At 32.7% G+C, this 12,217-nt stretch overlaps 1 protein-coding gene across 3 annotated transcripts in view; it reads right to left on the reverse strand.

The window, feature by feature from the left end:
- Window positions 1–8,113, reverse strand: part of LOC127705859 (vinculin-like) — a 68,903-nt gene extending 60,790 nt beyond the window's left edge. The window contains exon 1 of one of the 3 annotated variants that reach the window (XM_052210208.1): window positions 7,815–8,113. In XM_052210208.1, the coding sequence (XP_052066168.1) occupies window positions 7,815–7,871 (57 nt within the window). In that variant the 5' untranslated portion in view covers window positions 7,872–8,113. The remainder of the gene's footprint in view (window positions 1–7,814) is intronic. The other 2 variants (XM_052210209.1, XM_052210210.1) reach the window with 2 other exon arrangements.
- Window positions 8,114–12,217: the final 4,104 nt, after the last annotated feature.

Consider the following 12,217-nt stretch of genomic DNA (forward strand, 5'->3'; position numbering starts at 1 on the left):
TTCCTTTGAAATTGACAATAAGAAATCTTTTTAATGACTGGGTTGTTTGATTATACAAAATTCTAATCTGTTATTTTGTAAATAATAAATAAAATAATACAGGGATCAAATGTCAGTGGTTATTTAACAGTACAAACATCATCCTAACCTAATTCACGCAGTAACACTCCATGAAGGGCTGTAGTCAATGATTTATCAATTACCTTTTATATAATATATAAGGGGGGGGGGGAGGGGCACTGAATGAAAAAAAGCAAACCCATATACAGATAGTTGAAAAGTTTAAATTGAGAATTTCTAAGCTTGACCTTATGAAATTAAAAATGTGTAAAGGGTTCTATAAAACCCTGTGTCTCATCTACTATTTCTGCTGTCATGATTAAAAGTGCATTGTTTACTGCCAAAAGTTAAGTTCATTTATCAGTAAAATACGAAATAAATAAATAAGATTCTAATTTTGTTCTTCTAATGCTAGTTCTTGATGATGAAGAAACTTCTGTCCAAGTTCATGAAAGTTTGACACAGATATTGACGTCTACAATATTTAACATGTTTAAACTAAGTCTTAATCTATATTTTTACAGCAAAAAAAACTAAAAAATTAAGTCCAATTATCAGTAATCATGTGTTGTGAACTGTGAAGGGTATAAAAGAAATGGTCTTTGAGTTAACAGTAGGGCAAATTAACTTTGGCATGTACCAGGTAATTATTTGCATCTGATGCTTATTTTGGATGAAAAATCCTCCTCTCTTTCACAGTGTACACTGCAATAACACAAATTCTTCATTAACAGGACCATATAAAACTTGAGAAACATAATTACGCATTCATACACCCAACTGCACAATCATGATAACAAAAATATACAGACAAACATACACACTACTTTAAACACTACAGATTCAAGGTGTGAAGACAATAAGTTAACATATCTCTGCTATAGTTCTGAATCAAAATTTAAGTAGCCTAATAGAGTAACTCACTCTTAGGTCTAATACCTTATACTTTACGCTGCTTCTTGTACATCTTTCGGAGCACAGAAGTACCTCAACAGATTTGGAAATCCTCAGAAACTTACAGCAGAAGTAGGTAAATCCCAGATACCATTGAAACTGCTCTGAACTAAACATGAAAATTATTTTTGTTGATGCTCAGAATTAGCCTTAACCATTGTTAACATGCATCCTTTGCCCTTAGGTCAAGACACAACAGATTAACATGTCTAAAATACAGACTTGAAAATAAAAATTCTTTAAAACTAAATATCTTATACTTAAAGTTAATGTATTTTGATCACTTTAACAATTATCATTTGCCACTTATTGAAAGATAATATTTAGAAGTCCTGTTGATGCCTGTCCATGCTGTCTGTGGGTCGAAAATTAATCACAGCCGAAAACAACACCAAAAATTATTTTCAATCATAACCTGAAAAACCAATAATCATAATCGTGTGGCATACGTCAAGGGTCTTCATTCACTAGTGTTAAAGGCTAGAGCCATATTTATTAACAACTTTCAAATTCATGCACTTTCCAATACATTTCCCATGTCACTATGATTATGTTATTATGTCAAGATTCAAGATTCTTTCTTTCTTATAAAACCAACTTAAGGATGTATTCTTCTGATGTTTTAGTCTCTTTGAAATCTGGTTCAGGAATTATTTCCAAAACATGTTATACAAGTGGAAAACATTAATGAATTTAAAAAATATTATAATCAAACTAAACTCTGTGAAAAAATTGTGTACTTACAATAAGTAGTATTAAAGTAATAAAATTTAAAAATTTTATAACCAATCCAGTCAGTGTCATCATCCAAAATGTTGAGAAAATGGGTAAGAGGTACAAAGAAATAATTTTACCAAAAATATGTACATCCCATATCAAATTTTTCTTTTCAAAATTCCAAGATACGTTTTTTTTCAATTAATTATAACAAAGAAATTGAAATAATATGCTTTTTGTTCTAAAAAAAAGAGAAAAATCCCAAATTTACAAAATTGACAGCATGGTCAATTTTACACGAAAAAGCAACAAAATTTTATAAAACCAGGGGTTCAAATAAGTGGTGGTCCGAGGTCCGTGACCTTCCATTTATGGGTTCGGACCTTCCCACCGGTAGTTAGTTACACCCGATGGACTTTCGTATTTTTGCAGTTTAAAAAAGTTACAAAAGCATTTTGAATAAAAACTATAAAAATCTTATATAAAAATAATCTTAAGATATGCAGCTTTACTGAAAGGAAACTTATGTGTTTGCTTAAATTCTTCACAATTGATTTGAAATGTAGTCATGTGACCTGTCGTCGTACAAGATACCAGGAATCTCGAGAACATAATTTTAAAACATAACTAGTAAACGGTATGGGTCTGTTTGGGTTTGAGGTGATTTCTTCAAAAAAAAAACCTAATGAAGCAGGGGATACAGTGGGGGTGATTGAAACGTCTTAACGCAGCCCGAAAGACAGAATCTGACTAAAGACCAAAAATATGACAGGGAAAAACAAGAACGTATTTTTTTTCCCCACACACAGTGAAAGGGAAAGTGCCCTGGTTCGTTTGGACAAAAAAAACTTAAAACTAGACCCCATAAAAATCATGATGAAAAATTACCACCCAGCATCTATATATCTTACCAAAAAAGTGGTTAAAAGGAACTGACCCCAATTATATTTTGAAAACGAAGTTGAGCTGTTATCTGACACAAAGTTAGGCCAGTGTGTACTTAAGCAGCAATTGCAACCAAAACAAATAAAAAGGTAAAAAGTAGTGTTGGGGAAAAGGGGAAGCCTTTTTCTGACTGAATTTATTTAAGAAATTCAGAAAAAAATGAAGTTTATATAGTAAGATATGATGAGTGCTTTGGAATGGTAAGCGTTTTCTGTTTTTATAAATTGAATTTTTAATAAAAATTGGACCTTCTAAGAATAAAGAAGGACCTTTTAAGTATTTTTGGTAAAAGGTCCTGGACCTTCCATTGCCTAAAGTAAATTTGAACCCCTTCTAAGAATAAAGGAGGACCTTTAAGTATTTTTGGTCAAAGGTCCTGGACCTTCCATTGCCTAGAGTAAATTTGAACCCCTGAAAACTTTCTAATATTAACACCAACCTATAGTTTCTTTAAGTTAAATTTATTCAGATTGGTCCACTTCATCTTTAGTGAAAGTATGAAAAAAAGTTTAATTGTGGAACTGTGATAATAGCCCAAAAATGGGTAAACATTGATGAAAAATTGGAAAATCATTATAAATGGGGTACTTTTAAATGGCAGTAGCAAATAAAGAAGTGCACCACCATATGATTTTTTTTTTCATCAATTACTTTCTTAGTCATATAAACCCAAAAATCAGGTAAAGAAAAAAAGTTTAATTCTAGAAATTTTTGGCTCCTCAGAGGTGTACATCCTTAATGGTTCAAAGAAAGATATTGTTACATATAATAACACAGATTTGGCGCATGACAAGTTTGTACAAAACAAACATAAAAAGATGAGATATTGATGATCAACCTGGAGAACATACTTCTGTATTGATAATTCGGATTAATTCACACAAATTTTTGAATACATAATTTCATGCCTGCATCACAGCTGAAGATTGACCAATCAGATAATTAGATTATCTATTTAAATATTGGAGTTGAAGCGGAGACAAATACTAGGGTTTTACCATATGTAATAATACAAATTTAAAAATCAATTTATTTTTTGTTGAATCACTAAAATTTAATTTGAGATCAATTTTGCAAATCTCCTGATCATATTAGACATGTGTTTAAAATATCTTTGTGACACCTTTTACCATTTTCAGTTTTGTTTTAAATTGGAGTAAAAAATTGTGAATTCCCATAGAGTTTGAGGTAAAACCCAGAGAATCTCACCTCCTAGAAATTTAAAGTGCAAGGATGTTCGAAAATATACATACCCGAATATTTTTTGAAAAAAAATAAACTGCTGAATTTCAAAACATTTACTTGGCTTACTTGTAATACATGTAGTAAGGATTAAGAAAAGCTCTTCTAATCTCTGTTAGAAATTTGTACAATTTAGAATATATAGTGAAATTCGTAAGGGAGCTACCATTTGATTTTTATGGGGGGGGCTAGGATGAAATTTGAAAAAAATAGGCAGGATAGTTTTTAGTAAAAAAAAAAGGCAGGATGACAATTTATGTAAAAAAATGTCAGGATAAACTAAAAAAAAAAAAAGGCAGGACCAAATGGAGTGAAAAATAAAAAGGCAGGACAGAGATTACAACTAAAAAAAAATGCAGGACAAAATTTTTCATCCTAGCCCCCCCCCCCCCCATAAAAATCAAATGGCAGCTCCCTAACCTATCTCTCAAGAATTACAAAGTATACAGTAAGAACTGCGATTTCTTGGTCTGTCCAAGTTTCATAACAATCCATGAAGGTTAAATATAACAATCTTATCATGTAAAAAAAATTTAATCCCAGACTGTCAGTAAATGTAAACTGTAAAAAAAGTCGATCTATCAGAAAAATACTAAAAATGAAAATATATTTTCAAAAGTGTGCTTCAGACATTATTTCTTAATCAAAAAAAAGTTTCATAAAATTCTATGAAGGTTGGACAAAGTATTTGATGTGTAACAAACTTTAACCCCAGACTGTATAGATCTATTTGTTAAATGTAAAAAAACTAAGTCCATTTATCAGTAAAATACGGAAAATTGAAAATAAATTTTTTTCAAAATTTTGCTCTGGATACTGTATTTTGGTCATAAAGATAAACAAGCTTCTGTCCAAATTTCATCAAATTCCATGAAGATTTGACAAAGTTATTGGACTGTAAAACTTTAACGGTTTAACCTCAGACTGAATCTGAATGTTAAGTGTGAAAAAAACTAAGTCCATTTATCAGTAAAATACAGAAAAATGAAAATAAATATTTTCAAAATTTTGCTCTGGATACTGTCATGACTGTATTTTGGTCATAAACAATCTTTTGTCCAAATTTCATCAAATTCCATGAAGGTTTGACAAAGTTATTGATGACTGAAAAACTTTAACCATAGACTGAATATGAATGTTAACTGTAAGTCCATTTATCAGTAAAATACGGAAAAATGAGATTAAATATTTTTAAAATTTTGCTCTGGATTCTGTATTTTCGTCATAAACAAGCTTCTGACCAAATTTCATCTAATTCCATGTAGGTTTGACAAAGTAATTGATGTCCAAAAAATCTTTAACCACAGACCTAACCTAAATGTTGACACCGCCGACAAAATTTAAGATCGCTATGTCTCGCTTTCGCCAAATAAATTTCGCAGGCTCGACAAAAAACTCAATATTGTCTATACATGCTATATGATCCTATATATATGGCATGTATGGGTTGGGTCCCCTAAAGTAAATGAAGACCTATGAAACTAACCAGCCAATTTAAATTTTTCTTTAATTTGATTTTCTTATATCTCAATATTGCATGCATCTTGTCATGAGGAAGCAAATATTAGAAAATGGTCGAAGGAAGGGGATGCTTGGGATTATTTTTTTTGTTTTGTTACTTTCTATTTCAAAAAAAAATCCCATCTACTTTAAGGTTTAAAATCGAGAACTTCGATTACGTCAGTACTTGTATACACGTATATACTCGTGATAAAACAGAAGTCCCAATTGAAATCTTCTCGAGAACCCGGTAGCTGGGGCGTGTTTTTTTGTTCTTCGGTAGTGAGCCAGAAGAGGTCCATTTCTATTTTTTTGAATTAGGAAGATCTTCTGGCTCTCTTCCACCTCTTCTTTTTAAATAGGTGGTTTAGACGGCAGAGGCACAAAACATCATGGCGTCGTTTAGTCTAAATGACATTAATAAATTCATGAATGAATATATATTAGAATGTGAGCTGTGTTATAAACGTTTTTATGGTATGACAACCTTAGTAGGACATCTCTGTAGGACGATAAGCTGGATGAATATAAGAACTACACGGACAATAACAGTTAAGGGACAACTATTCGTTGAAATTTTAGGGAAGGGATTTTGATTGGTGTTTTACGCTACTTTCAACACTCATGATTGGGCTAGTAGTCAGCCTGTTTAAATCAATAGATGAGGGATTAATGAAGAAGGAAAGAGGGCATTATTATTCATTTTAATTTGTCGCTTATCATACCTATTTTTTAGCACTTACCAGGCAACCATATCAGTCATATACGAAATCCTCCTGTTCCCCATCCCAACAAATAAATAAATATCAGATGGTTTTCTCTTATTAAACACAAGTTTAAATTGATAATGCTAATTTTTAACGCCCAATGACAAATATTTCATGCATGTTCTGGAAAACACGAGATAAAATGTCGGGTAAATTATATAAAAACGAAGAGATGTGATATGATTGCTAATGAGGCAACTATCCTAATATGAAGTGGATGTAAGCAATTATAGGCAACCTTGAGGCCTTCAACAATGACAAAACCCGATACTGTAAAGCCGTTTATAAAAGGCCATTAAAAGTGTGAAACAATTCAAACGATAAAACTAACGGCCTAATTATACAAAACAAAACAATTTACAAAATATCAAATTTGAGTTGAGACACGAACCAACGACAACCACTAAACTACAGGCTCCTGACTTGGGACAGGTTCATAAAGAATATGGCAGGGGTTTATATAAAAACGAAGATGTGGTATGATTGACAATGAGACAACTCTTCACAAGAGACCAAATGATACAGAAATTAACAGCCATATGTCACAATACGGCTTTCAACAATAAGCAAAGCCCATACTGGCACATAGTGAGCTATAAAAAGCCCCGAAATCACAAATGTAAAACAATTCAATGGTAAAAACTAACGGCCTAACTAATATACAAAATAAAGTGAACGAAAAACAAATAAGTAACACAGCAACGAACGACAACCACTGACTTACAGGCTCCTGACTTGGGACAGGCACATACATACAGAATGTGGCGGGGTTAAACATGTTAGCGGGATCCCAACCATCCCCTACCTGGGACAGTTATGTAACTGTACAACAACTTGTTTGTGAGCGCTCAATCCTCCCCGAAGCTGAAACAGTAGTGTAGCAGTACAATATAAGAACAACCTGCGCAAATCTGTTGCAATTAGATTAACTCAAAAGATCGGTACGAGACACACAAAAGAAACCGGACAACTAACATTAAGACAATAGACTCAAAGCATCGAACTAAGAGTATTTGCAATTACTAGAAGTTCGTTCAAAGCTAGTTGCAACTAGTACTGAAATAAATCTTGTTCTCCCAGACTTAAGTATCAATCAGTACACAACCAACTGATATCTTGTTAATCCAGTTCGGTTACTTTAAAAACAAAAATGGAAAGACTAAGATTTCCTTTTTCATCAGTCATATTCCAGACAAACATTGAAGAACTCTTGTGCAGTTTAAGATTATTCTTAAAAATCTAATAGTGGGGGTTAAGCCTGATTTGTTCAGCAAAATTGAGTTAAAGGAAAGCATAAAGAAAATTGTAACGAACAGAGAACACTTTTACAGTCATGTCTACTGCATGGACGTATCTTAATTTTCTAAAAAAAATCGTAAACTTAATTTATGTCATCCAACATAACAAAAACCTGCTATATTCGGCGGCAAATTGCATTTTTATTTTATTGATCTTCCATAGAATATCTCCAGAAGAGGTCCAGATTCATTTTTTTGGACGCTTCACCAGAAGACATTCTGGAGATGTACCGAAGAGACCAATAAAACACGCCCCTGATGTCTCAAATTTTGCGTCTGCAACAAGATACAGACGCCTCAGATTTTAGCCGGTAAATTTTCTTGTAATTACCTGTTGTGCAACTGGTTCAAGAATACTTTCTATTGTCTTTGTGTGAAACACCGGCATTTTGCCTGTTTCACTTGTAAATGCTGCTTCTTCTTTTGCCTAAATGATCAACAAATCTTGGTCCGATATCGATGACAAATCTGTTCTGCTCCGAAGTTGTTTCCGGAAGTCAGTCGTAAATTTTTACGGTAGTTTCGTATTCCTTTCAGTGGAAAAATCCCGTTAACTTTTCCTTTAAATGTGCTTTTCACATTTAAGCTACGAATATATACTTTATAAAGCGGTTTCTTTATTTTCTCTACAATTTGACATGTATTCAATGATTTAAATTCATTTCCGTAATTTGAGCCCTTGAAACAAGAGGCATTCCATAAAAGGAAAGGAGTGACCTTGATTGTGAATAATAGCCACTTGCCTACTGTTTATTGTTTTTAATAAAAATCTTTGTTAATGAGTCACGAATTATGTAATTAAGAGTCGGGATAGAATCAACAAATTAGAAAAATATCATTACACACCAACCGTTAATAAATGAAGGAGAAAAGACACCGTGATAAAAGAGTGCTATAAAAAAAAATGTTTGGAGAAAAATATTTTTTTTACAAGTTTATAAAGATATTTTCGCATTATCAGAATCAGAGACATATGTCTCTGTCAGTAAGAAGGTCCATTATTCTATAAATTGACTTGATTTGTGTCCATATTATTTGAAAATATAGAAAAAATATTTTACCTCAACTGCAGTTTTCTCGTCGTAAAAAAACTGATTACGAGATATGGTTCGCGTTTTTGATAAAATCGTGGTTCTTATCGCATTAAAACAAAAAAAAAAAACTTGTCCCCTTCTAACCAAATTGAAATACTCTGGTAGCCAAATATGCAACTGGATCACATAGCCAGAAACTATATTTGATTCAGTGTCCTGTAATATTGTCAACTGACAGCTGGTAGTTGGCATACATGATATAGCTATATCAGTATGTCCTTTGAATGATGAAAAACTAAAACTATTAGTTAACATAATAGATCATATTCCCAGTGATAAGCGAATGAGAGTAGTCATTTCAAGACATTCAACATTTTCATGATTTTTTTACTGAACTTCTCGATGTACCTTTTATTAGTGTAATATCAAAGTACTGAAGTACTGAACATCGGATGACCGCAAGTTCTTGTGGATGGTCACAAGCACTTGTCTCAGAAAAAAAATCAAATCTCTATACCTGAAAGTGAGGTTAAGGTTCATAGATATATTTTTTTCTGAGACAAGTTCGGGCGTGGATGATGAATGAAATGACAGGGAATCAGTCAACCTCACCGTAATAATAACTATTATATTGTAGTGATATAATCATTTGTCATCAGTATCATGACTCTGGTTTGTTGTTATATATTATATTAATATTTGTATATAACAGCTACATGTATATATAATTTTCATCCATTTGTATATCTTTCTATTCTACTTTTCTACTATTGTAATAATAGTGCAGTGCAAGTGCATGGTGGACACTCTTCTGTAATAATTCGAGTTTTCTAATAGATTGGATTTGAGTAGGCATTCATATTTTCCCGCAAAACGTACTTGAGATATTCTTCCGCATGTTTTAACACAAATTTTCGGTATTCTTGATTTGTTATTGATATCTGAGACTACTATAACACATACACTATACATAGTATACATTACTAATAATAGTCTATATGTGTTATAGTAGTCTCAGTTGATATATATATTTCTCAAGACAAAACATTTTCATATCATTTATCTATGTTCTTAAAAAATATTTTCATGAATATTTATTGATGAAATTGATATATAACAAGCGATAAGGAATGTTATTTTGCGTTCGGTTATCAGTCAAAAACGACTGGGTAGAAATGTCTGTGGCAACAATACACCGGAATGCCCTTACGGTCATCCGATGTAAAAAATATATACATTATCAGAAGTCCATTTATACTAGTAATGGACTTCTAACACTATGTAATAAAATACAAAAGCCTCTCAATAAAAGAGTTATGGAAGACGAAAAAAGTCACAGGTCTATATACAATATAACACTTTAATCTTCTTTTTTTTTCAAATACGATACCAGTAGCAGGATCTGGCACAAACCTCACTACTGTCATGCATTTTGACCACTGTGATTTTGACAAACAGAAAATAAACCAAAAATTGTGAATTTTTGCCAATTATTACACTGTTCAGAAAATCTGGTTAAAACACCTTTTTAAACAGGATTTTTTTTAAATTCTGATGAAACAGACATTTTAAATGTACATGGACACATCTTCTACATTACAATATAAACACTTTCCCTTTCGTCTATTAAGACTTTCAAACCGACTGGTTTTGAATCGACTGTGGCTTGCACTGCGATGACAAAATGGCCTCATAATTTTACAATAAATACAAATGCTCTGTCTTAAATTTATATTTGAACAAACAATATGTACGCATTTTATTTTTTCCTCTAAAAGAATTGGAAGAAGTTTTGTTGACACTAGTTTTTCGATCTCAAGAGTCAATTTCTACGGATAAATCATGCTTAATAAAAAAAAATCACTCTGATTAAAAAAACAAAAAAAACTCTGAAAATGACATTACCTAGATGCTTAATTTCTTAATTGATAACATATTTGTTCGTTTGGAGGGCTTGTTTTTAAAAAAACAATCGGCATTTCCATGGGAACCAATTGTGCTCCTCTCCTTGCCGACTTGTTTCTTTATTCGTGCAGGAGCTTCTTAGGAGGAATGAAAAGAAGCTAGCATTATCATTTAACTTTACGTTCCATAGTTCAAAGTTTGGTGACTATGTTAAACGCATCAATCCAATCGAAGTTGAAATAAAGGATATACAACAGATACAGTTAAGTCTGCCTAATATCTTGACTTACATGTATATATTGACAATAAGGGTCGGTGAGAACATAACTTTACGTCAAAAGATATGATTTCAGCTTCCCAATTGTGAACTTTCAATTTCTATGTAGCAACATTCCAGCAGCACCTGCATATGAGGTATATATCTCCCAGTTGATACGATATTCTAGAGCTTGCCTTTCCGATCATGATCTCCTTGATAGAGAGTTGCTGTTACAAGGAAGTTATTAAACCAAGAGTTCCGAGTGGTGGAGTTGAAATAACCCCTTCGAAAATTTTACGGACGCCATCATGAGTTGGTTGACCGTTATGGAATATTTGTTCCACAGATGACGACGGATATGTTCCAATTTTTGTATCCACAATCCCGTTCTCTTTTCTCGAATGTGACCTTCCGAATTAGACTTCGGGTTTGTACTTACAAGAGCTACACGAAGGGTGCCACATGTGGAACAGGATCTGCTTACCCTTACGGAGCACCTGAGATCACCCCCAGTTTGTTGGTTGGGTTTGTGTAGCTCAGTATTTAGTTTTCTATGTTGTGTTTTGTGTTCTGTTGTTTGTCTTTTCGTCTTTTTTTCGTTTGTTTGCCATGGATTTGTCGGTTTGTTTTCGACTTATGAGTTTGAATATTCCTTTGGTATCTTTCGCCTCTCCCTTCAATATGTGTCTGCATTTTTTTTTACAAAACATCACAATCAGAAACTATGTGTAATTTACACTGTATACCATAAAACCGGTTCAAATCAAACTCAGCAAACTTTTTCTTCACTTAAAAAAAAATCCTTTTTTTTTGGCACTTTACCGCTGAGACTATGTGCCAGGTACTTGTGTTCCTGGTGACTTTTGTTCCTGGCACATGGTCTCAGCTTATATCTAAAAAAATGACTATTTATTCTGTCGTAACTTATAATTTAGGCAGCCTACACCAGTATCTCACAGGAGACACATCTCAAAGTAACTTCCATTGGTTATGAAATTTATAGGCAACAATAGTTTGCTTATGTTAAAATATCATAAATTGCCAAAAAGATACAAGTCAAGGTAACATACAAATACTGAAGGAATTGCATGAACAACAAAAGTAGCGAGACCGGGTGCGTCGACAGGATAAATGTTTCATGGTACATATGCATACAATATCCACCATGCGAATCCACACTCAGTCAAAATATGAGTATCGGGAACATGAGAAACTAAAGTATCCAACCCATATCTCCCATTATCGCAGCATTTGGTGCGTATATATATTTGCCAACTCCTAGAAAATATCTACATGCACGTTGCTGAACAAAAGTTGTGCCCTAGAATTTTTCGTACGCCATATAAAAGCACCACGCTCAATTATACTGGGCGTTTGAAAGTTGAATGCTGTTTAATAAAAAAAGATAAGAAATGCGAAAAAAATATACAATGATAGAAAAAAAAATTGTACCATCACATGAATCCCTTTTGGACATTAATCACGGTAGGTTTATAAACAGCAATATACCACGAAAATCGGTATTATAGGCCAAAG

Source organism: Mytilus californianus, unplaced genomic scaffold (assembly GCF_021869535.1).
Source record: "Mytilus californianus isolate M0D057914Y unplaced genomic scaffold, xbMytCali1.0.p SCAF_6, whole genome shotgun sequence".
NCBI classification, from domain to species: Eukaryota; Metazoa; Mollusca; class Bivalvia; order Mytilida; family Mytilidae; genus Mytilus; species Mytilus californianus.